A 24,739-nucleotide genomic window follows, 5' to 3' on the forward strand; every position below is an offset into this window, starting at 1 on the left:
CTTCGTGAAGGGTTTTTTTTGGGGGGGGAATTGCAACAACACAATCAGATTCGATGAATATGTAAATGTTGCTTCCGAATTTTCTTCACGTACCGGTCGGAATCTTGAAACTCTAAGTTAAAGGTTCGTGATTTAACCAGAGGACAAGCTAATGTACTGATGATAATGTGTTATCTTGGGCTTGATGCTTTTCTTCTTTCTCTAGTGGCGGTAAAGAAAATAGAGTTATTTGAGTCAGTTCTAAGTTCAACTTGCTTTTTATTGATGTTATATTCCCACACATTTTGGAAAACAGAAGTGCGCATGGCGTCAATCCCCCTCGCTTTGTTAGAGGTTGTCTTTTTGCTAAAGCTAGTGTCAGCCTGACTTGTACAGTACAAGGGTCTGATGAGGCCTTTACCAGTTTCTCTGATGGTGATGAGGTGAAGGTAAGTTTCTTCCTTTGATGTTGCCATCTATTCAAGGCTGTAACGCTGCTAAGAATGCAGCGTTGCAACATTAGCTAACTCGCTAATGCAAAGTTTGTCTGACTTAAGGAGAAAATATTTCGGAAATGTTTAGGTTATATTTGAACCTAGTGTTTCATTGGTTATTTGTTTGTTTGAGGTCCAACTGAGGAACCTTTTTTGTTTTTACCTGCTTGTTAGCTTCTTTTCCGACGCTCCTCTACCTTGGAAACATTCTATTTTCCTTTTTCTCCAACTGAATCTTAATAAAGCTGTGTTTTTGTCCTCATTACCTGGTCGTCCATCTTTCTGGAAGACATCAAACTTGAGTTTGCGTCGTGACTGAGCAACTTTACCAGTGTCTCAGTTTATCCGCCAGGATTTTTGGAAATTCCGAGTCAATTCAGAACCCGAGAGCTTACAAGTGTTGTCTCTGGGGAATGCATTTCTCTCTTGAATCGAAAACCACAGCTGTAACCTGAACATTGCAATAATGCTAATGTGCTTTTCAGATGCATCAGAGGTGATTTTTTTTTTTTCATATACAATTTGCACCTATCGGATTAAACGGTGTGCAGAGAATCAATCTATTCTAAGTTGTGCGTTTAAAAGGCTGTGCAAACATGCCCTGCGGTGGCCTAAACAAGCTGCTGTTCAGGAGCTAATCCAGGGTGGTCGGTGAGTGCGGTTTGGACTTTATTTACGGTGCAGGTTGTAAGGCTATTGGGTTTCATGTGCGGTTCAGGCTGGATCATGGAGAGATTACCACTGAGCTGGGAACTGCCAGCGCAGAGAGTACACAGAGGCCTGCCTCTGCCCCTGGCCTCGCTTTGACCAGCGTCCTGGGCCTTCCTGCATCCGCCAAGCCCCCGAGGACTGTCTCTCGCTCGAATAAGAACCATTGTGCCGCGCAGGCTGTCAGGATCAGCGTAAACAGATCACAGGCATTACGTTGTACTGTGTTGTTTGATAGCTCTTAAATATCATTTCCCAACTGCAGATCGGGAATGTGTTGCTACAAATGCAAGGGAAAGGGGAGACATTAAATGTCAATAAGGATCACGGTAATGGACAAGTGAAGTGTGGGTTCTTGGGTGAGGATGAGTAAGTAAGTGTCTTTATATTTGGATTAGCTTTATACCCTTATTCTTCTGGCAAAACCAATGCCATGTTCACTGTCCCATCCACCTGCGTTTATCGGAGCGCCTGCTTTGATGTTGTTTCTAGTATTGTGGGACACCCTGGAAAGCCTGTCCTATACCCACAAGGATATTTACTCCTTCATGTGAGTATTAATGTTTGTACACTGGAGTGTAGACGAAGTAAGGCACACATGATAAACCCCACAGTTGGGACCGTATGCTAACATCATTTTCCCATCAGAGTCGCCATAACCATCTTCCTCCACCTTAACCGATCTCGGTCGTCCTCCCTAGTCACACACCTCTCCATGTCCTCCTTGCCTTATACATGAGCGTCATTGGTTATCGCCAGTGGTCGAGATCTAAAAATAATTCAGGGCGGATTGTGATTTTTTTTCGCCATTAACCTTTCGCTTCCTGGTGATGTATCTGCAAACCACATGGCAAGTTGTATGTAAATGAGCTGTAAAGGTTACACGTGGAGACGCAACATATTTTTGTTGCAATAGATACATTATCGTTCATTATTTCAGTGACAACAACAATAATATTTTTTGTGATTTGTGCCGGTTTTTCTGTGTTGCCGTGTTGAGTTGACTGATGTCAACAATTTGCCATGCAGGGTGGACCGATGTGAGACATCCACTCATACTGATTCCCTTTTTTAGGGGTGGGATGAAAAGGGGGGGTGGTTTCAGTCTTTTTTTTGTTCTGAGGAGAAGCCACCCGCCTGTATACCACCGCCTGTTTACCCCCTCAAGTGGAGTACTGGGCGTCTTCTTCTCCCACCTCCAACATTCTTGGTCCAACACTATCTATCTTCTCTGTATGTCCAGACCATCTGTCCCCCGATACCCTCATTTTTGATCTAGTCCTTTCATGTCACTCTCACTCACGCTCAGTATCTTCAACGTGCAACTCTACGTTCAGGGACTCTAAACATACCGTGTTACTGACCGCTATTATCCAATAAATCTTCGCTTTCAACCTTGCGTCAGGAACTTTATCGTTTCCAGGTGTTCCACCTGTCCCGATCACTCTTCTTCATCACCCTTCATTTCAGTCTATTACTGTACAAGACAACATTTTTCGAGTCACAGACAGAATACTGCACACCCTGGAACTCAATCTTGAAATCTGAATTCTCTTCATGACTGGAATTCCACGTCAGAGGTTGGAAAATTGCTCGGAATTTCACTGGAGACAAGCGAGGAGCACCCTGTTTCTGTCACAACGTGTGACCACCTCAATGGCAAACCTCGCTCCGGATGCAGGTGCGAGGCGGTAAAACAAAGTGATCCTGTGCAGCCATGTCCCACCAATAACAATCGCATTTATCGTGGCGCTCCCTGAGGTACAATTAAAATTCCATCAGAGCCTTCAATCTGCCTTCGAGCCATGCCTGCTGTTTCTCGGCCCTCTTGGGCCACGTCAATTCCTCTGCTGCAATGCATAATTCACGAGCCACCAAACCGCGCTGAGCGCTCACCTGGAGACTTCCCGGTCCAGCAATGCAGAACCACATGAGGGGAGACACTGTGCCCGAGCGTGGTAGACATTTGTAGCTGCATGTAATACTTCAAGTCAGCGAGGGGCTGCTCTGATCCTGAGGACATTTGAATATCATTTTGATAAGGATATGCATATATATCTAGACAAGTATATATTTATCTTAGTATAAATGTCTTTCCCGCCCCTTCCTTTTGTGAGTGACAGTTGCGGTGTCCTCTAGAACTAATTCGGGTGCAGAGCTTCCATTTCGGGACAAGTCCGTAGCGATGCATTGGTGAAACCTGTGGAGTCATGGGGCGGTTGCTTTTAGTTAAAACCAATTAGAAATGACCAGAAATAACAGCGCCCAGAGACAAAGAAGTCATTTTTTAGTTGAGCCCTCCGGGGAGTTGGACTCTCCGTGGATGAAGAGTTTTAGTATATTAGGGGGCAGCTGATTCGGATCACTTTAATCATTACAGTCATACGTGCATGGAGCAAAGCGGTCTAATGGCTAATAAGAGGAAGTGTGTCAGTGCAGATGGGAGGAAGGTTTAAAAGACTCGTGCGAGGATTTTGGGCTACGCACAGAGTGATGTCTATGTCTTAGCAGCCTAGAACTGCATGTTTTCCGGCAACACTGAAAAGGGACTTGTCTGGGACTCGACCTTTTTTGTTCCGATCGGGTTGATCAGGCAGTAGTGGAATCAAAGACTGCTACCTCAGAAACCCAGCTATTCTGGGCAACTGATCCCGAGTCCTGCCAAGGTCCCACTCATAGTCTATTGTCAGTGAGTGGAGATGAGTCAAAAGACATGGCTCTCTTTACTGGTCGATCAACGTTTTGGGTCTTAGGTGGAGCAACGTGGTGGGGTACAGCCTCTTTGTGTCTGACTTAGTTGACTGGACGCCTCCCTAGAGACACACTTCTCGAGGCATCTCCAGCTTGGAGAGGGCCCTGCGATACTTTCCCGATTCCATCTTTCAGCTCACCAGATGACGCCTCAATATTTCCCCAAAAGAGCTCTGAGAAGTTTGTGAGAAGTCTGAAAATCTCGGCTTCATCTGATGACAGCTGGACCTTTTTTTTGGACACCCAGTGATTCAGTTCGAAGGACCTTGGCTACTTGTCAATGCAAGACGGTGACGTACCGTCAATCACGCTCACCAAAGAAGCAACTTAAAATTAGCCCCCCCGAAGTTAAAAACCAGGAGGGCTACGTCTATGTTCCTGCGGTCTCCAACTGCACGGCACAACAGTTTGAAGGTAGAGGATAATAATCTTGACCGCCTTGCTCTGGTTTCCTGGCTTGTGTCGTGTTTGAAGTGTCCTTGTGTGCGTTGGGCGTGCAGCAACAGCATGAGGACCAAGCAGAACGCGCACCTCCCTGTCTCCCCAGACTGAGCAGTGAATGAGGATAAGTGAGGAGCGCCAGTCAATGAATCAAGCAGCAGGAAGGGAGCCGCCAGGGGGGGGAGTGTGACGTCCCCACGGGAGAGGCCTCGCATTAGGAACTTCCTCGTCTGTGTGTTTCTGGCACAGGTTAAATGGATCGCTCCCATTAGCGCACTGAGAGGACAGCTCCATTATATGAAGGAGACTGTAACTTTGAATGTCACGGTGCAACAACCTCAGAGCAGGCGTCGTCTCCGAGGGAGGCAGGGTGACAATAACCATCCATGATCATCATTCCCTGTCAGGCTTTAAGGAACCTGAAATTATGACGTACGGCCTGCCGCGCACCTCCGACTTCATTACAGGCCTGTCACTTTGAGCCGCTGGAGATGGCGCGATGCTCCACCAGCAGCTGGAGAAAAGTGGCTGCCAAACCAGACTTTCTTCTGGGTTACACTTGACTCCTGAGTGGCGTGTTTACAGGAAGTGTGCCCCCCACAGATAGATGTGATGGAGGTTAACCGCTAGTCATCTCCCCGTATGGAGTCTCAAGAGATCAAATGTTGGATTGTTTACCGAGGCAAAGGCAAATGTGTTTGATCAAAGGCCACATCGTGACAAGTGTCCCTCCTCTTGTTGTGGCACGCCTCGCGAACAAATCGCAGTTTAGCTGGAAGTTTGCGACAACGCAGTTGTTTTAATACTCACACACAACAACACGTGTTCACGAATAGACTTATAGACCTGGGTGTTTCACTGGATCATCTCACAAATAGTTTCAGATTCCACTGGTACAGAAAATGTGTCCCAAAAAGTCAACCTTTGCTTGTCTTATGACTTCAATTACAGTTCAGCCGAGTTCAAAACTCTCTCTCTTGAAATGTTTTTCTCCTTTGTCTTGTGATGGAGGGTTGTCACAGCAAGTCCCTCTGGTTGTCATCGGTCATCCTCTTGAGTCATGCCTATCCTCTTCATGTCTTCATTGGTGGTCCTCCCGTCCACCGGTCTTGGTCCAACACTGTCCAAACCATTTGACTTTTATCTCCAAACTTCTCCGCAAACTCTGGAGTATCCATTTCCGATCATGTCCTTTGAAGTCTCTTTCAATGACAACCTCAGTATCTTCGTCTCCGACTACCGAGAATCTCTAAACCAAACATCCTGGTAGTGACCACCACTATCCTACAAATCTTTACTTTCATTCTAGCTGCTACTTTGATGTTGCAGATCCTCCAGTTCCACCCTGCCTGCACTGTCCTCTTCAACTCCTTTCATCTTTTGATGCCTCTCTTCAGCAGGTCCTCCTTTAATACAACAATTAAACTGATAATGTTATGCTTATGAATCCTGCAGAATTTACACCTTGAACCATATTTTTTCGCAGTATAAGAAAACGCATCTTCTGAAATGTTCTTCTGTGGTGGTCGCCCTCTATGGATGGCAACTTTTTCAGTGCTGGATTTTACTTATTCCTTCGACTTTGGTCTTTGCTTTACTCAATCTGCTGCAAAAAGAGAAATGGACTGGACAACACAAGCTGGTGATAGAGTTTCACTTCATGGTTCATATCTGTGTTTTTAATAGATTTTTCTCAGTTTGAAATGATGATTTGAACACTGCTTTAGTCCAAGATATTCAAAAATAATGACGTAGCTGTGATAGATTTAAAGAATAGTTTGGACTCAGGTAGCCTGAGAGCAGCCTGTTTTGGTGAGCCAAGGAGACTGTCACCTCCAGACTGACCTCTGAACCTGCCATCCACTGGAGAAGATATGAGCTGGCAGCTATTGCCAGTGTCAGAGCCCGAAGCCGACTGCATCCTTCGTACCCTCTGACTCATTTATTGGCTTTGTGGCCGTTTCTCCTTGACAACAGCAGCGGCGGAACGACACTTGGAGGAGGAAGAGGAACGCGAACCTCGGTTCTCATTTTTGGAGACAGTACAGCCACAGATCATTAAAAGATGGATTTTGGAATCAGGTTATTTTCCACTTGGATTTTATATCTACCTTAAACAGTTCCAGCAACTTTGTGCTGAGCGAGAAAACTGATCCATGAATCTGCGACATGCACCTTTAAAAGCACTGGTGGGCCTTGTGGAATTGACTTGTGTTAGAATGAAACAACATTTTTTATTTCTTTGTCATGCCATTTGTTTTTAACATTAGGCTGCAGTGTCATTTTTCACCAGCGGCGGCACTGCGGAGCGTGATGTATTGAGTTTCCTTATGTTATTTATGAGGTGGTACAGCCGCACCTCTGGGACGCTGGTTGTGATGTATATTTTTGCTGACTACAGAGAGTGGCTATTACATATTCATAGTGGCTGCAGCTTGTAAAAGCACTTTCAAGTCGATGACTGCTGGACAACAGCAAAAACAACACACAGTCTGGGTTCTCACATCCTTGTCATCTGCATGGTGTGTAAGGCTTGATGAAGCCGGCGATCTCTGTCTCTGGTGGTTAGTCTTGTGTGATTCTGGATCAGACTGAGTTCACAGGCCAACGTACACTCCCTGGTGGGATCAGCATTTGCTGTTGGGTCTTGGACTTGTTCAAATGTCGCTCCTCGTGCTGGAGAAACATTTCTTTTTCTTGTCTCTTGTCTCTTGGCTTTTTTTTCGTTTGTTTTCTTTTTGACACATTTTCATTGAGCATAATTATAATTCAGTTTTTATATGTCTGTTTTGTTTCATAATTTCATTGTAAATTCCATTTTATATAATGCTTCATTCAGCCCAGGGTATTTCACATTATGTCATATTTTTTTCTTGTAAATAAGTTTTTTTATGTGGTTTTAAAATACAAATTGTAATCAAAAAAAGTTTTTATTTATTTATTTTTAACACATATTTGATTGTTTGAACAAGAAAATTAAAGTCCTTGCTCTGACTTGAAAATATTTTTATTTTAATTTTTAATTTTAATTTTAATTTTAATTTTAATTTTAATTTTAATTTTAATTTTAATTTTTATTTTACTCAGTGCAGATTAATCTTACTTTCCTTTTCAATGGTCCTTAAAACAATGATCATTTGCATATTAAATTTAAATAGTAATTTAAATAGTTGATATTGCACCATCATTTTTGGTTAAACAATAGGTTACAGTTGAGGAAGACAATTCTCCACTCTTTTTTTCAGCATTCCGTTTTCATTCTACTGCTGCCACGTCAGATATGCATTGTCCTTTGGAAATGGGCATAGTTTCATCGCAAACACATGAAAGTGAAGTCCGCTTGTGTTTTCAGCTCCACATTATTGTTGAATATTCTCCTGAAATCGGCTGTGTGATGTGACTGGATGACCGTTTGTTTCCTCCTCATGGAAGTCACAGCTGTAGAGGCTGGAAGGTTCTGGCCCCGAGCGCTGGAACTCCATCACAGACTGCCGTCCCCTCAGCGACTGTCTCCCCTCGCCCCCTCTCTGGACTCCATATCAGTCCTGTGTTTCTGTGTGTGTGTGTGTGTGACTCTGCCTATAGGAGGCTGGAGGGCTTATTTGTTTTCCCCCTCGTTGCTCTTTGACTTGTTTCGCCTCAAACATGTCTGAAACATTGTTATCTCTGGCCAGACGCCTTTTTTCACAGGGAGTCGTTGAATCATGTCAACTCGCCGTCCCCAGAGTTTCAAACGCAAGCTGTAGAAAAATTAGCCATTGCTTCCGCATGACAAGTGGGATCTATTAGTGTGCTCTCGCCCCGCAAAGCATGAGCATCCGGCGGCCGCTGGGGACCTCGGCTGGCAGCGCGCTCGCCCGACTCAGGCTCGTGGGGCATTAGTCCAATCCTGCAGAATTGAGATGCAGCCGCTGCAGGAGCGTGAACCCAATTGGTCGACTCCATGAGACGATGGTTTAAAAGGACAGACTGACTTAGCGACAGCGGCCCCAACGTTGCCTCTGCCAGCTCTGAGTCATGAGAGTCTGCTTAATACTCACTTGTGTCTTAATGAATCCGTCTCTTAAATTCTGGATTTTAAAGGTCAGAGTTGCGCCTCTGAGTCACACACTTCCATCATTAACGCGTGCACTCTTATTCCTCATGCTGTTTGTAATGATACATTTGAGATTTCGCTTACGTTTTCTGGTCATGATGAGAGGATTTTGAGTCACTAACCGCGTGTTTCTCTCTTCCAGGTATCTCGGTAACAAAGAAGACACACACCTGTGAGTACATTTACACCCAGCATGGCTAAAAATGTGTTGCCCTGCATGTATTCATGTACTATCAAGACAAGAAGAACATTTCCAAGAGATGCTAGTTAACATACTCACTTGTTTTTTTACTAAGTTTGTGTCTCAATTGAACACATAAAGAGTGTAAACATTTTTTATCTGTATTTCCGAGAAGATTTTATTTTTTTATCAACAACTCTTGTCGATTCAATGCTCCACTTGAAGTCAGAGAAGGTGCCAATGATGCACCTGGACTATTGCTGTATTCATGTTTCCCCAGTGACAAATGTTGCAGTCTCCTGCTTTACCTCTGTCCATGGTGCTGAACGCTGTGCCGTGCCGGGTGCTTCATTGAGTTTTTCCTGCTTCACTCCAACCACATCTGAAACAACAATGTGATTTAGTGCAGGCAAACAGGGACCGTGCAAAATAAGTCACATAGTCAGTCATAACAAGTATAATAACCACAAAGTTCCTCTGGAAACTTTGCGCCTGCTTGGTGGTCTAGTGGCGACATCGCATTTCAGACGTCTTAGTGTCGCTGACACGCACACACACTCCTCTCATATATATTTTGTTATAACACTGTAATAGCGTGAGACACATCCACAAAAGGTCAGAGGTCAAATCAAGTGACGCTCTAAATAGAGCTGAGCTGTTTTCCACTCTAAGTCATGGAAAGCAGACTGTCGAACTCTCATCCAAACAAAACTACTGGCAAACTACCACTCAGGTCTGAAAACCCCCAGACTGCTGGTAAGCTGACAACTATGATACAGCTGAAAAAAATAAAAATAAAAATGTTAATATGCTTTTGACAGATTAGGATGACTTTTCCATTTTTTAGCTTGAAAATTGATACAGAAATTGTATTTGTATACCATTTGACTGAAGCCATATACTGTATATCCTAAATAATTCTATTTTAAAAAAATTCTGTTTTCATTTACTTTTTTTCTGTTAAAAATGTTGGACTAAAATTACTGAATGAAATATTGAAAAGGCTTCAGATCACAGCTGCTTTGTGTTCAACCTCCAGTTAACTTCGACTGAAGTCTGAATTACTGTTGTTTTTAGTCTGTTATTATTGTTATTTATCTATTCACATAATTCGTCCACAACCACTGTTTCAAACTTCCTTCACCTCTGATCCCTGACCAACAACTGTGCCATTCAGTCTTCCTCGTATGACACCTTCGCCAATGTCGCACAACACAATGTCGCACACTCATCTGTTGCAAAAGAAACGCCAGACAGATGAAGCATTTTTGATGCTGCATTACGGGAAACACAGGATCCTATATCGCCCCCTAGTCTTGACACTTTCTCTTATTAAGAATTGAAGGCCAGTCAAACCTCAACGCTCCACCAGAGTTTTGTTCGGAGTTTTCACACGTGAAGTGTAATCAAAAACGCGTTTAAGAAAGCCTTTCTGCTTGTGTGTGTGTGAGCGTGCGCGTCTGTTCGTGCCCTGCAGCCGATCCTTTCACTCTGATCAGTGTGATGAAACTCGTGGAGAGAGAAGGCCAGAGGGCTTTTCTGCTGGAGTGAGGGCTCCATCTTCGCCCTGTAAAACTCCCTCTTACATCAGACGGCGGGGCAGAGGATTTGATCTAACTCACCGGAAAGCTTGCTCAAACAGCAGCGGCGGCTCGAGAGAGAGAGCGTTCCGCTGTTTGCTTGTCGGCGCGTTCACGTGTCCAGATATCTTCAAGGTAAAGCGGGAGACCCACCAGCCACTTCCTCCTTATCTTAATGAATCTGCCGCTAAGCACCTCTTCACCGGAAGGGGGCTCAAATCAAAGAGCATGATTTAGGAGTCTTGGGTTCAAAGCCCTGGGCAGAGACCGGACTCTTCTGTCTCATTTCACTGGGAAATATTCAAATCATGTCCGTGTGAGGATATCAAAGTAAAGCCCTCTTAACAAGTGGTTGATTGCTGTGCCTGGCAGACAGGAAGCGGCAGTGGCTGCGTGCGGCAGGAGGAGGTTCAAGGGCCGGTTGAGGGAGGGTCTCCTCTGCATAAAGGAGTCTGGTCATTACATGACGGTGGAGAAATAATGAGGGGGAACATGATGCCCTACATCAAGAACCGGCTGCCTGGTTTGAAAAGTCTGTTTAAATAAGCAGGGAAAGGTCTTTCAAAGTGTGTCGCCCAAGTGTTTGGGTTTATTTTGGACTAGGGATGGCCGTACCGTCGCAATCTCCGCAATGACAATCCTGCATCTCACGATAAATTCGATAAACACGCGTCTCACTGGCTGCATAGGACCTGCACACATGAACACGACGAGAGCGTAACGGCGCGCCGCGGTCTCCAGCTCCGCGGCGTTTGACAGCCGACACCGCCGTGTGACAGTTGTGGAGAGTGTGGTGGACTTTGGTTCACCATCGTAGTTTGAAACTTATTTTTAATCCAGGGAACCTTTGATCATGACACTGGTCGACTCTGACTCTCTGGATCCCTGTTTATTTTATTAGATGGAGGGGTCCTCATAGGTTCTCTGACACAGTCGCCTTGGTTCACATCAACACATGCTGGTCTCCTGCTGCGCTAGTGAAAATAGTTGGATATCGGACGGAGCTCCGCTCTGGTATTGGCGGCGGCGTCCTCTTCCGCGTCCCCATTAGGGTTCACTGATCGCGGACACACTCTCACCGGCAGCGCTAATGCTACGACCCGACATCACTTAGGGACCATCAACAAATTACCTCTGTGCAGGACTCGCTCAATGGTGGAGCGTGACACCTTTGTCCCTGCCTGGTCAAGTGTTTCCATTGGGGCCTTGGTTGTCCTCTGTGGGTTGGTGTTGACCTCTCGGCAGATTTTCCTCGCAGGTTTGGGGGACACCTTACGCTTCCGTCCACGGTCACTGAGGTTTTTCACAGTGGCGAACCGCTTGTACTTGTTGATGCTCTGGACGGTTGAAGCAGGGACGTCATACTGCTTGGAAATAGTCTTGCAACCTTTGCCTTCAGTGTGGCTACAAACAAGATGCTGACGTAGGTCCTCGCTGAGCTCATTCTTCTTGACCATGATGACCAGGAATGAAGAAGGACCTGAACACTTCCCCCCTTTTTATTCTGTTCTGGCCAACAATGTTTACTTCATTGTGTTAAGTTAGTACAAGACAAAAAATTACCACATTTGGCACATTTTTGTTGAAAGATTGTCAGGCGTATGAATAGTTTTGAACATGGCGTTTTTGGGGACGCCAGAAATAAAATACCCCAGAAATAAATGTTTTTAAAAGATTTTTTTTTTTTCAATTGTTGGCCACATATAACTGACACACCATTTTTTAAAAAAATCATTCATTTCATCACAAAATAAAATAAAAAAAATCACAAGAGTTAGCAAGGGTATGAATAATTTGGAGGACGAGTGATATATTTTTTTTAAGTTGATCTTATTTCTTTTAGGTGTTCATTGCTCATTAACCGTGTTTTTGTACCTCAACATAAAAAAATAAAAGCTGTTGAAAAAAATACCTTTTTTTTTTTTTTAATATTTGCGCCCAGAGTTACGTTAGCCAGATATGTATCACTCAAAGATATTCAGGGTTTATGCTGAACATCTTTCAATAAAGTGAAACACTGTGTGATCAAATACCCTTTTAAAAGTCATGGCCCTGGTGTTTTTCCCAGTATTGGATGATTCCACACAGGATTTTACCATGTTGAGACTCATGTTGGGTGTGTTCTTCAACTAGCTAACATCCTCACCAACAACCGGCCTTCGGTGCCCTCACAGAATCTCACCCTCAGCCTTTCCATAACCCTGATCCTGAATCGAATCGCAGCCTGTAAAAGTTTGCGTCTGCGCTCAGAGTCCGAGCGGAGCCGCAGAGCTGGTCCGGCTCTCGCTAACTCCCCCCGCTCTGCCTGAGTGATCAAACTGCTGGAAGCTCCTCGCCATGCCAGTCCCCTCATCAATATAAATTACAGGGGCAGCTGTTCGCTGGCACTCTTCTCTCCTCCTTCCTCTCTTCTTCCTCACTTTCCCATCCAGCCGACCCGAGGAATCATCCAGCCATCAGACAGAAGATGAAGTGCTCTTGATGAAAACAGATACTTAAATCATTGCGCCAATGACCATGGCGTCCTCTCGGCGTTCCGTCTGCTTCATGACTGACGTAGATTTACGCTCTGAACTTGGACCTTCTTTCCTCTCTTGGACTCCACTTCTTTCAAACTCCCAGTTGTTCAGTGCTTGAGCTATAACTCTCCTGTGGAGTGTGGATCTTTTCCAGACCATTTCCTTCACACATTTGCAGATGCTGATTGAAGGCAGAGGGATTTTATTATTTTTACATGTTCCATCTTGTTGTCCATTGATTTGCTTTGACGGTGGTGTCGATTGTTGCTGTTGATTTAGGTGTAAGTCAAATCTGTATCTATCTAGAATGTATAAAGGCATCATTGAAATAAAGCAAAATATATTAAATTTTTGAGAGGGTATAAATATCTTCAAACAGTTTTCAACCTGACAAAGACAACATTAGCTCCGTGGTGGAAGGAACTACCGTAATCTCCGGACTATAAGCTGCAACTTTAGCTTATACAACGACGTGGCCAATATATGGATTTTTACAGGTTAAAGAGCGTCATGCTGCCAAAATATTGAGCATCAACACCTCAAATCACAGGCGTTTTATTGACCTTAAAGCCCTAAAAATGCGCTGTTTTCGCCCGTGTGTCCACAGCTCCGCCCACAGAGCCGACCTCCTGGAGGACTGGAGACAAGAAGCAGCAGCTGAGACCGGCTGTGGTGTCGGAATGTGGGCGAAAAGAGTCCACTTTAAGTGTTTTAATGTCAATAAAAGATGTGAGGAGTTTGTGACTCAAGTTCAGAACATTGCCCCTTTTCCAAACTAGTGATTCTCATGCATTTTTAAGCCGGGTGCACCACTGACCTTTCTACGGTGCAGACAGCACCACTGCACCCGCATGTCACTTGCCATACATCACACTTCATAAGGCTCAACCCCCTCACTGAGGCTGCCGTCGACTGAAACACATGGTCGTTCAAGGCACCTTATATACCAAGTGACACACCGTGCTATACAGAGTGGATGGAGCGGCTAAAGCTAACGGCAACTTCCGTCCTTCCTTTACATGACGTGCTACCCACCAATGACAGATAATGTGCTTGAGTTTAAAGACAACATAGGCCGCAAGAGTCACTTGAAGAGAGACGCCAAACGGCGTCAATCATAGACCCTCCTTCTTAGATGTAGCTGTTGTTCATTTCAGCCAGGAGTGGACACCCTGGACAGACAGCTAGTCCATAGTTGGACTATAACAGCACCATGTACCATAGCATTAGCAATGATTCTTTTTTGTCCAGGTCTTTGCAGTACTTTTTCGCCCACGGCCAGAGGGGGGCAGCAGCACAAACGTTCATCCGGAAAAAGCTCTGGTGAGACAGATGTGCAGGCCTTTTTAGCTCCCTCTGTATTTATCTCCATTCCGGTGACAGACTCCTCACTCTGATTGAGAAACATGGGCTTCCTGCTGCATCTTCATCTATCCGGTCGGGTCTGTATTGAGTTTCTCTCGTCGGAGCGCGCAGAGCAGCCAATCTGCTTTAGTGGATGATTTAGATTCTGCTGCGGCTGAAACTCAGTCAGTGACACCCAGTTATAAAACCTGTTTCCGCGGGCTTCCTTTTGAGCACATTTCTTCCCGCTCCACAGTGAACAAAGCGCGTTGTTCATCCAAATAGCGGTTTGTGTTTACATGAGAACCTGGGTGGTGAAGCAGCAATGGAATTGGCTGTGGAAGTTGTGGAGTTTTACTTGTCCAAAGATGGTGTTTGATAGCGCTGTCCATTGCCAATTTAGGGAAATAATATGTCGCAGTTGCGGTCTAATTTTGCTTGGCTATTCCTGTGGAAGCGCCTGGAGCCGACGGCGTCGTCTCTGCATCGCTCAGTGTTCCATGCTCTCATGTTGTTTGAAGGTATTTCATCACATTGTTGCCTTGATTCAGCTCTGTGGGGATTTGTTAGTTGCGCTCATGTGGGAAGTGCATCCAGTACACTGTTAAGCTCGGGCTGATAATGAAGATCAGCCAGCCGGAGTCCCCTGAGCAGCACACAGACATAGTCTGGTGAGACGCCGCGCTGACACACACACACACACGCGACATCGTCGGCAGAAAAGACTTTTTTTTTTCACTTTAATTCAGTTCAGTCGCTTTCTCTGATGGGAAATCACCTTGACTTGTTTTGATCCCAACGTGGTTCTGCGACTTGTTGCTTCCCTCAACAGTCTGAAATAACACGCCCCGGTCCTTCGTCTGGTTCGTCCGTCTCACTCCATTTGTCCGCTGTCCAAAAAAAACACTTTTTGTCCTTTAGTTGAATCTGAAATAGGTGGCCATTTTTTTCCTGAAATGGGTCAGTGTAATCACAACAGTGACGGATGGGCAGTCAGCGTAAAAGGGGAATCAATAGAGTTATCTATTTGTCGTGAACCAGGCCACTGTTTCCCTCCTTTGCCTTGCTCTTCCACCCACTTACTTTCCGTCAAACTCATTTTCTAAAAATTGCAAATAGCCTTTGTCCACTCTCTGTCCATGCAACGGTCTCTCGAAGAAGGGACGCTTCTATTATCGCCTCCTGGGGGCCTGGAGTGTTTTAGAAGAATGAAAAAAAGGAGTCTTGGGGGTGAATGACAGCTTTTTGTGGGCCCTAGTGTGCGCTGCCTTTGTTGGCTCTTAATCTGGTTCTTCTTTTGGTGGCGGCTCTTTCAGAGAACTTCAGCCAGAGCAAAGAGACGCCTTGTCAGCGTTTTTCTCGCCCTGTCCCTTTTTTTTTGTGCGTCACCCGCAACTGAAAAGGGCCTGTGTTGAAGTGTTGTCAAAGTGGAAAACAAGAGTAAGTGACATGTGACAAGGACACAATGCTCGGATGGGCCAGTCGGAGTAAGTGGTCCCATCTGCTGCGGATGATTTCTCGTCTGCCGGCTGTCTGTCGCCCCAGGTGAGGGAGGAAGGGTGTGTGCTGGGACGGCGGCGCTCGCCAGAGAGAGCGGGTCGGGCGTTACGCGAGTTATCCGTCACTCATCGGGTATCCCGCCCTCCGCCACGTTCCTGTGGTGTTTCAGAGCAGGACGACGCTGTCAGCTCGGGATGAGAGGTTTGATTCATGGGGAGCAACGGAAGCAGAGGTCGTGGCGCTTCTCCACATCATGGTGCTGATGAATTTATGTTGAGCGCTTGTCTTTGTGCTGTCGTTACGGAGTCGGTTGGACACATAGGTTTTGTATACTACTGCACAAGGGTCTTGTCTTTGGGGTTACTACCAGAGTCCAGGAGGGTTCAGAAGACAGGTGAGCAGGTGGTCATTTGTTCCGTCCCATGGCGTCAGATCCTAGGGATCCCCTACCAACGTAGCTGGGGTGCGTTGTCAGCTACAAGGAATGAATTCAGAATGAGTTTCCTTCGCACTGCTCCCCACCCAATTCAAGAGAAACTATTTCTATGGACATGCTGACCCAGGACATGGACATGCTGACCCAGGACACCCTTTTGTCTCAGTTGACCTGGGAGGTTTTTGGGAAGAGGCAAGTCTGGGCCTCAGTGACTATGCCTGGGGTCATAAGAGGAAGACGGACAACACATTCTCACTTCCATGGCGTCAGTCATTGAATAGTCACCGAGTGAAGCGGAAGTCAGCTGTCCATGTTGCATGTTGACGCGCTAATCTAAACACTTAATGCGCCATCAAAGCACCTTTCACTTTCCTCTGTGTCACGCTAGACGCAATATAGAGGGAGGTTACGGGTTAAGCTGTTGGGGGACGCTCCTTTATACACTTATGTCACTTGGTATGTTTCCACCAAGAATGCAATAAAAGTAAAACGAGTTTTTAATCCTGAGAGGAAGACTTCTCTCCGATCCAAGCCGTCCTCACACGGTCCGTCTCCTCATATGTCCAGCCAGAATGGTAGCCACATAAGGTGCGATAAATATATATTGTCATACAGCAATGAGAGCATCACCCCACCCCCCGCAGATCCTAGCCCCGACCCCTCCTTATGAACCTCACGGCAAGTGAAAACAGTGGCCTCCACTGAACCACCTATCCATCAACATGCAACGCAGAAGGCCGACTTCGCCGTCAACGCATGAGTCCACTTGTGAGTAGTTACTGTTTGATGCGTTACGAGTGGTCGTGACTTGCAATGAAGGGACCTGAGGTAGACCAAAAGAATGTCTTCGACTTTGTGGTTTTTGCGGTTTTCTGAATCGCTGTTCAGATTTACATCGCAAATACACCCCTCGTTCTTGAACTAGCTCCTTTGTGTAACAGCGGTGGAATGTGTTAGCCATGCAGTTAAAAGTGTTTCTGACTGTATGTGTTTTCTTAAAGCTAGTAATGGTTTGCATGTGTCACGTTGATGTCTTTTTGAGAAGTTTTAAGGGCAAACAAAACGTAGCTGAAACACAAGAAGGGAGATACTTGTAAAAAGACAAACACGTACAGGTCGGATCAGAGCCGACCCTTCTCACCCTGGTCATGGACTGTTTGTTCCTCTTCCCTCTGGCAGGAGGCTACGGTCCATCCAGACCAGAACCTCCCGTCACAGGAACAGCTTCTTCCCCTCGGCCGTCAGACTGTTGAATTTGTGAACAGCCTTGTTGTTATTTTATTTTATTTTATTTCATTTTATTTTGTTTTATTTTTTGTCAGCACTTTTTTCCAAAACACTTTCCTAGTCAGTGGGCTCCCCGCTGACCATGGCAATAAATTTGATTCTAATTCTAATTCTAATTCTAAATACTGGCAACAAGAAACACGGCCCAGAGACAAGTGAAAGTGGAACGGGAGCAGGACGTGACTTTTTTACGTCTAAAACAAACACAATGATAAACAAACTTGAGTAGAAATCGGGCAGGTTCTCTTATTAACATCCGTGTAACATCATGTTCCATCCCCTAGTCTTGGTTCCAGACGGAAGGGAAGCGGTGAGGGATAAAAAAAAAAAAAAAAAAAGGAGTCTGGAATATTCCATAATGCATTATTTCAGGATCCTGATGCAATATTACGCATGACTTACCGTGGGTGGAATTAACATATATAATTTAATTACTGAATAATTCACAGGAATACTGTTGAATAAACCATACAATGAGTAAGACGTCCCCTCTAATATTGTTCCTTTGAAATATCTTGTAAGCACCATTTCAAGATCAATGACGCTCCCTCCACCGCGGTGTTTGCGCGGCGAATATCAAATGCTCGGCGTGATTGGATTGAAATGCTGCTTCTCTGACAAATTCTGCTGCGAAATAAATAATGAAAAACAAAGTTACATCCGCAGAGAAGAAAGCAGAAGTGCTCAGGCAAAAAAAAAGCTTTGGTGATATTATACACTGACATTTGTGCTGATCGCGTCGTGCATGTTTTGTTGAATCTGCTTTATTAGAGAACCGCTGTTTTCCTCCATTGCTATTAATTTGTGTCTCTGTGGCTGCACAGTGTGAGAACAGAGAGACGCAGTTAACCCATTGTGAAGTTAGCCGTCATCATTAAGATTCTACAGATAACAGGCATGCGGATTTCTACTGCTCAGCATTATGGGATCCCAGACATCAAAGGCAGGTTTTCATTCTACTGTGTCTGCAGCGCCGAGGAGGAAAAAAGAGAAACGGAAGGAGGGAAAAAAAAGCCATGGAGTCAGGAAAATAAGCCGGAGAGTAGAACGGAGTGTGTACCTGCTGGTGATGCGGGTGACACGGCGCCATCTATAACGTGTTTTCCTCCCGCGTACTTAGCCGCCTGTTTAATTGGCGTCCTGTCTGATGAAGTGTTGCGGCGCGTAATCATACCGCGGCCGACTTTAAAGATCAAGTCCATTTCTCAGCACTGCAAAGTGCTGGTCGGCGTAATCCGAATCAAATTGTTTATTTATCATTCCCCTCCAGCCAGTGACCCTCTTTAATATCAAGTGTGACGCACCGCGAACAAATCACCCCATTAGAGCGCGGCCTCACGACACAAGTGATGTGGGCCTTTATTTTATTGTCTTTTATCGGGGTCAGTCCTCTTCTCATTTCCATCGTGCACGTGACTAGAGGGGGACGCACCAGTCACCCATGGACTTAATATGGTGTGACCAACCCATGCTCACTCCCAAGGTGCCAAATAGCAACTATTTTCAAGTGCCTTTTGCGTCCTATACTGACGCCAAAGTCATGTTGACACATAGGTGTTTCAATTTTCTCTTCCCCTTCCAAAAAGGACGAAAGGGAGCTGCCATTACTACGTCTGTTTGGATGTTACCATATAGCGCCTTCCGAGGCTCCATACTGATGCTGCCGTAGAGGCCATATGAGGAGCTTTATATACCAAGAGAGGCATCTTAGAATACAGAGCGAGAGGAGCGCCATCCCATGGCTCACCCTACCGTTTGTCTCTATTTTAAGTGACACGCTACCCATGGCGTCAGGATGTGCCGCAGAATGTGCCTCAGTTGAAAGCTTATTATGTCAACATGCAACGCGGAAATCTGCCTCCCGCTTCAACACAGGATGCCAAAGTCACTTGAAGAAAGTCGGCATTTGACGGCTTCAGAGTGAGAATGCGGTGCTACAACCGTGCCGAAAGGAACTCCGAAATAGTGCTGCGTTCTACGGGAATTTGCCGCAGTTTTCACCTCACCTCTTGCGACTTTTCATGACGTAACTCCTCTGAGGTCATATGAACCAGACATGAGCGTGGTGAGCCAAGTCACGCTGTTGTGTCGGTACCAGCCCACATCAACTAACAATAATGGAAATTTAACCCTCAAATTCACACTCAAACTTGGTCCTGAGTAAGTCTGCTGCTACAGCAAGTACCAACAAGTACCATGCTGTTTGAATTTTTGCATTTGTATAAGGTGGCACCAGGCCATGATCTTATCTGTGTTATCGATTGTTAATCCACATCCATCTGACAATTCTGTACATGGATTGTAGTGTGTTTTTAGGATCCCCTAAATACAGTCTGAGTACAAACTCATTACATGTACTGCAGACTATGATGGTTTGTACACATGGATAGAAGACAGTGTTGCACCAAGAATATTGGAGATGGAAGATGAGAAGACTATTGAGGTTCATGGTTGAATGTTGACATGACCAGGTCTGACCAGGGAGGAGGACTTGCAGTAGCAACACCTGATGGGAAATGAGGAAAGAAGAAGAGTGTTAGCTGCTGTTTTCCAATACAAAAACCTCAAAAATGTCCTTAGAAGATCATAGCTTAAAGTTGACCAGAGAGTCGCCACCTGCTGTCCGCATCTTCCGCAAACAGGAAAGGTGCAGTACAACAAGGGTTAGTGGATGGGATGAAAAGCAAAGGTGTCGTCGTAACGTTCCAAACTTTTCATCAAAATCAAGAATGGATAAAGATTTCAAGTTTGTGAGGTTCTGTAAATCATTTCCCTTAGAATGGTCAGTAGGTTGTCAAGGCGACTGCAACACAACAAAACACTTGACGGTGACACGACGCTGGACTACTGAGCTTGCGAGGGAGTCCTGGCCCTGCTCGGTTTAAACTGGATGATGAACACACTGCTCTGCGGGGACCTCACATACACACAGTAATCACAATATCATCTCATTTCGAATCAAGTCAGTTGGGCGGTAATTGTTGTCCATGTAAACACAGTCAATGTTTCCCTTTGTGCAAATCCCCAAACACTATTCCCACTCCTATTACGCCAATATGGCCGTTTCATTTCATTCAGATGAGTTCGTCCTTCGGCGTGGTGCCATGAAGCTTTTGCCATTACATCAGTGTGAGCTGTTCTACACTGTTGAACGTTCAAGAGGGAGAAATGCGCCGTTCTCCACTCAGTATTGTGCTGGATTACAGAATCAAGGTCGACTCACAAGACACAGAGCAGCATTATCCCTTAATCCTGTGTTTTGGTTTCAAATAGCCTTTTTTTTTCGCACCTAATCTTCACAAGTAAAATGACAAACATGAATACTGAGGTAGGTATTTAGCCGTGTATTACCTGCGATGTTAAGGTCAAAGGCTTACACGGACTTAAAGTGGCTCTATAATACATGAAAGAGCAGATGATCTTGCGTTTGCCACTGGTGTTGGTGCAGCAGGAGACGCAGCCGTGTGATGCTGAAAGATTGAGGGCTGCTACAGTGTATTAAAGCCTTATTTCACGCCACAACAGGCTGCGCTGGGTGGCTCACTCACACCTGGCTTCGCGAGGTTGTCTTGCTGTCCTGGTCACATGATTGTGTTGCAGCGAAGTCTTCATTTCTGATAACTTTTTCATGGGCCTTCTGGTCATGTGATGGAGGTGAACATGTGACGCCACGCTTTTAAACGTCCTGCCAGCTGAGGTGAGTCACACCTTGAATATGCCTTCCTGGCTTGAGGAGTGTAGCAGTACGGTACAGTAGGTACAAAACAGCAATAACAATTTCAGTGATACTGATACAGGCGACAGAAGAATATGGAAAAATGTCATTGAAATAAAACAAAACTGACAAGCAAAAGGCAAAGGAAGTCACTTCTTACTTCGTGGCTCTGAGCTATGCCCTCTTGGCTTGGTGGCTAAAGATAACTCACCTTGTTTTGAGAATATGAGTTTGAGAGTTTTCCATAAATGAGCAGCGAATGGTGGAGTGTATGAAGTCATTGACAGCTGTCAAACTTAAAAACTGTTCCTGACTCAAGATTTTCTTATGATATTTGAGTTAATAAATTCATATATTTTTATGAGCTTAAATCGTACTAAAATAACTTCCATTTTAATATGAATAGTTATGTAAATTTGTTGGCATTTATTTGACTTTTTGTGAACTGCACACATTTTTTCTACTCATTATTTATGACTTATTTTTCACGTATTTTTAAGAGCACTTCACGGGAAGTGGAGGCTCAGACAAGAGCAAAAATCCTCGCCAGTCTTTGCAGTCCAAAAGTCTGAAAGCGAAGAAGAGGCTGACGCGGTTGGCTGCACACACACCAGTTCAGGAAGCAACATCGCGGAAAGACAGGAAGTGGCCGTACAAAATAAGTCAAGGAAGACATTGGGTATTGATGTTTTGTTGACTGATCTATTCCTCTATTTAGCTGAGTGGCCTTTTTAAAGACATTTTCCAGCATTCATCCAATAATGCTGGAAGACCTTGGGAAGCTGGACTGTAACTATGGTTTGGAAACAGTCAAGCAGCCATGGATCAAGGGAAGCTCTTCCCTGTTCGGTGTATCAAAGCTCCGGCTCCCTACTCTCGTCCCTGCTGTAGTTTGGACACAGAGGAGCGCTTTCATTGGCCGCCTGAATCTCTCAACGGCAGGGTCCAGAGAGGCCGCTCCCACCCCGCTCGGTCTCATGTGTCAGTCAGGCTGTACAGCTGAAGGAAACTTAAAGGTGCTGTGAAAGACTAAAAGTGGGCCAGTTGCCGCTGCCTCCTGTTGACCTACCTTGTTCCGAGGGTCCAGGTACAGACTGATGACAGGACTCCTCCTCGGCGGACCACATTACTAATGTGTGAGGGTGCGAGAGGAACACACCCCGTGATGAATCACTCCCCTGCACCCCTGGCATCCTCATAAGTCAAGAGTAAAAGAGTGCGGCCGGCGAAAAGAGCCGCTGTCCGCCGCGCAGAGAGCCCCGTCCCGGCCGCTGAGGAAGAGGGCCGGGGAGGCTAAGTGGCGCGCATCACACATAGCCTGAAGATCTCCCTCAATCTTGAGGAAAACAGACTCCCTGCGGTGGGTCGCTTGTTTTTATGAGGAACTCAGGAAAAGTTACTTTCATGCTTGAACAGAGCTGCGCTGTAATAAATGAGGGTCATCTTGACCGCGCCGTCTCACCGGACCAGAGTCTGGAGCGCCGCTTCGCTGTTAGCTCTGTTTTCCAGGCGGCTCGCGAGACAGAAATCGGGCTCGGTATTCGGAAGTCAGACATACGTTGAAAATGCAAATCATCACACATTTGCGGTTTGATACGTTCATCTGTTTCAGGGTCATTTCACACATTTTCTTGTTTACATTTTTATTATTATTAATCTTCAACTTCAAGTGCCTTCAAAAAGATTTTTTTTTTCATGCATATTCCATTATTCACATTCTTTCTCATATGTGGTTTTAACAGTACTATTGTTGTTCTTGTTGCCTATGCTTTCGTCTACTTTCATTACATTAACTCACATGTAAACACATAATTTAATAAATTCATTTATTATTTTATAAGATTAAATAGCACTAAAATAACTTCCATTTTAATGTGAATTAATACATAAATTTTCTTGATTTATTGGCATTTATTTGACTTATTTTCACATTTTTTCTACTCATTATTAATTTCTTGTATTTTTAAGAGCACTTCACAGGAAGTGGAGGCTCAGACAGCAGCAACAATCCCAGCCAGTCTGTGCAGTTCTTACATTACATTAACTCTGTGGGACACTTACTGTATGTTTACCTTTAAGCAATACCTTTAAACATTGAGCTATTTTTGTGGTCGGATCATTCCAAAATAAAATAATAGTAATGAGAGTGGGTTTTTTTTCTGGTGACTTTGTGATTTATTATTCACATTTTTTTGGAAGCTGCATTTGAAAGTGGCCACACCTCTTTTGAGTCCCCTCTTCCTCTTGTACATAAACACTGAATTGGATTTATTTAATTTCCACGACACATGTTTAAACAGTGTGGCTACATGTGGTGCAGCACGGTGGGGTAGTGGTTGGTGATGCAGCCTCACAGCAAGATTCCAGGTTGACGGCCATTTCTTACCATCTGGCACTCTGGTTTCCTCCCGCAGACCAAAGCTATACCTAGCTTAATAGTCTGTAGGTGTGCATAAGAGCCTGTACCGGGGCTCCCCTGCCTCCCACCCCGGGTAGCTGGGTCTTTTGAAAGGGCTCCGTCTTCAGCTTCCACACTCCTCACTCTTCCTCCTGAAGGCACCAGGTAAACTGTTTTACATGCTCTCCTCCTCCCTGATGTCTTTGTTATTGGCGGTGGTGAGGCGGGGCGGGGAGGAGAGCGCCAGCTCGCTCGTACATCACAGACTCCGGGGGGTCTCCCCGCTCTGCTCCTCAATAATGAAGTTCATTCGTTAACTTCCCCCTCAAAGGCCAAGTTCCCTCGCTGCCCTTTTCGCAACTCTCACCAGAGTCACCGAGCAGCAGAAAAAAAAAGCTCATCATCATGCTTTCCCCACCTCGACAGGCGCCGCGCTGGCCTTCGCCGGCCATGAAGAATAAGCAGGACCATTACCAATCCCTCATGCCTGGTTATAGCCATAATTATCACGGGGAAAATGACCTGCTCTGTTTGCTTGGCGCTGAGCAGCCAGTTACCAGTTCATTACAATTCACAGGGTTCCACAGCTGGTGTCAGCGGTGGTCTCTCTCTCTCTCTCTCTCTCATGGTTTTGTGTTGGATGGATGCAACTGAACACGAGTAACACACTGTTTATTATTTAACTATTATTTACTTCTTTTGGTTTTGATTGTTCGAGATGAGTTGGAACGAAAACATCATATTTCAGCGAGACACACAATACAAATACGAAAACATATATATACATACCGTTATATTATTACAAAACTTCATTCATGGACGTTATTTGTTTATATTTTTAAATGTTAATATTTTTTAAAACTATAATGAAAGGACAAAAAAACGAAATTACTCTGCAAAGTAAGTACAGTAATAATGATGAAACTAAATAACGTTCAAATGCAATTTCAGGGAAATATATGCCGCGATATTTAATCTACTTTTAATGTATTTTATATTAAACAGTACGGGAAACACTGCAGGAGGCTGGATGATGAATATTGCTAAATATATCATGCATTAAATCAATATTAGGAAGAAATATGACAAAAAAATCTCCAAACATAGTGTGTAACAAAAGTCTTAGTGAAGTAAAGATCAGTACAGTGGCTCTGTATTAACATATTGTTTATAAGTGGTGAAATGAAGTACACCAAAATAATAACTGACTGGTTGGTTTTCAACAACTTGAAATATGAGTTCGCTCAAATTTTGAATGTGCTGAGCAGCAAAAACTGGATGTTGCTATTATCACTCATGTTTTATTTTAA

General features: G+C 44.8%; 1 protein-coding gene across 2 annotated transcripts in view; it reads left to right on the plus strand.

Moving 5' to 3' along the window:
* Positions 1 to 24,739, plus strand: part of roraa (RAR-related orphan receptor A, paralog a) — a 253,210-nt gene that overhangs the window by 161,762 nt on the left and 66,709 nt on the right. Inside the window, exon 2 of one of the 2 annotated variants that reach the window (XM_053886586.1) lies at positions 8,612 to 8,641. The exons of the other annotated variant lie outside the window; for it this stretch is intronic. Within the exon in view, the coding sequence (XP_053742561.1) occupies positions 8,612 to 8,641 (30 nt within the window). The remainder of the gene's footprint in view (positions 1 to 8,611; positions 8,642 to 24,739) is intronic. 2 annotated transcript variants of the gene reach the window in all.

Source organism: Synchiropus splendidus, chromosome 14 (genome assembly GCF_027744825.2).
Source record: "Synchiropus splendidus isolate RoL2022-P1 chromosome 14, RoL_Sspl_1.0, whole genome shotgun sequence".
Lineage (NCBI taxonomy): Eukaryota > Metazoa > Chordata > Actinopteri > Syngnathiformes > Callionymidae > Synchiropus > Synchiropus splendidus.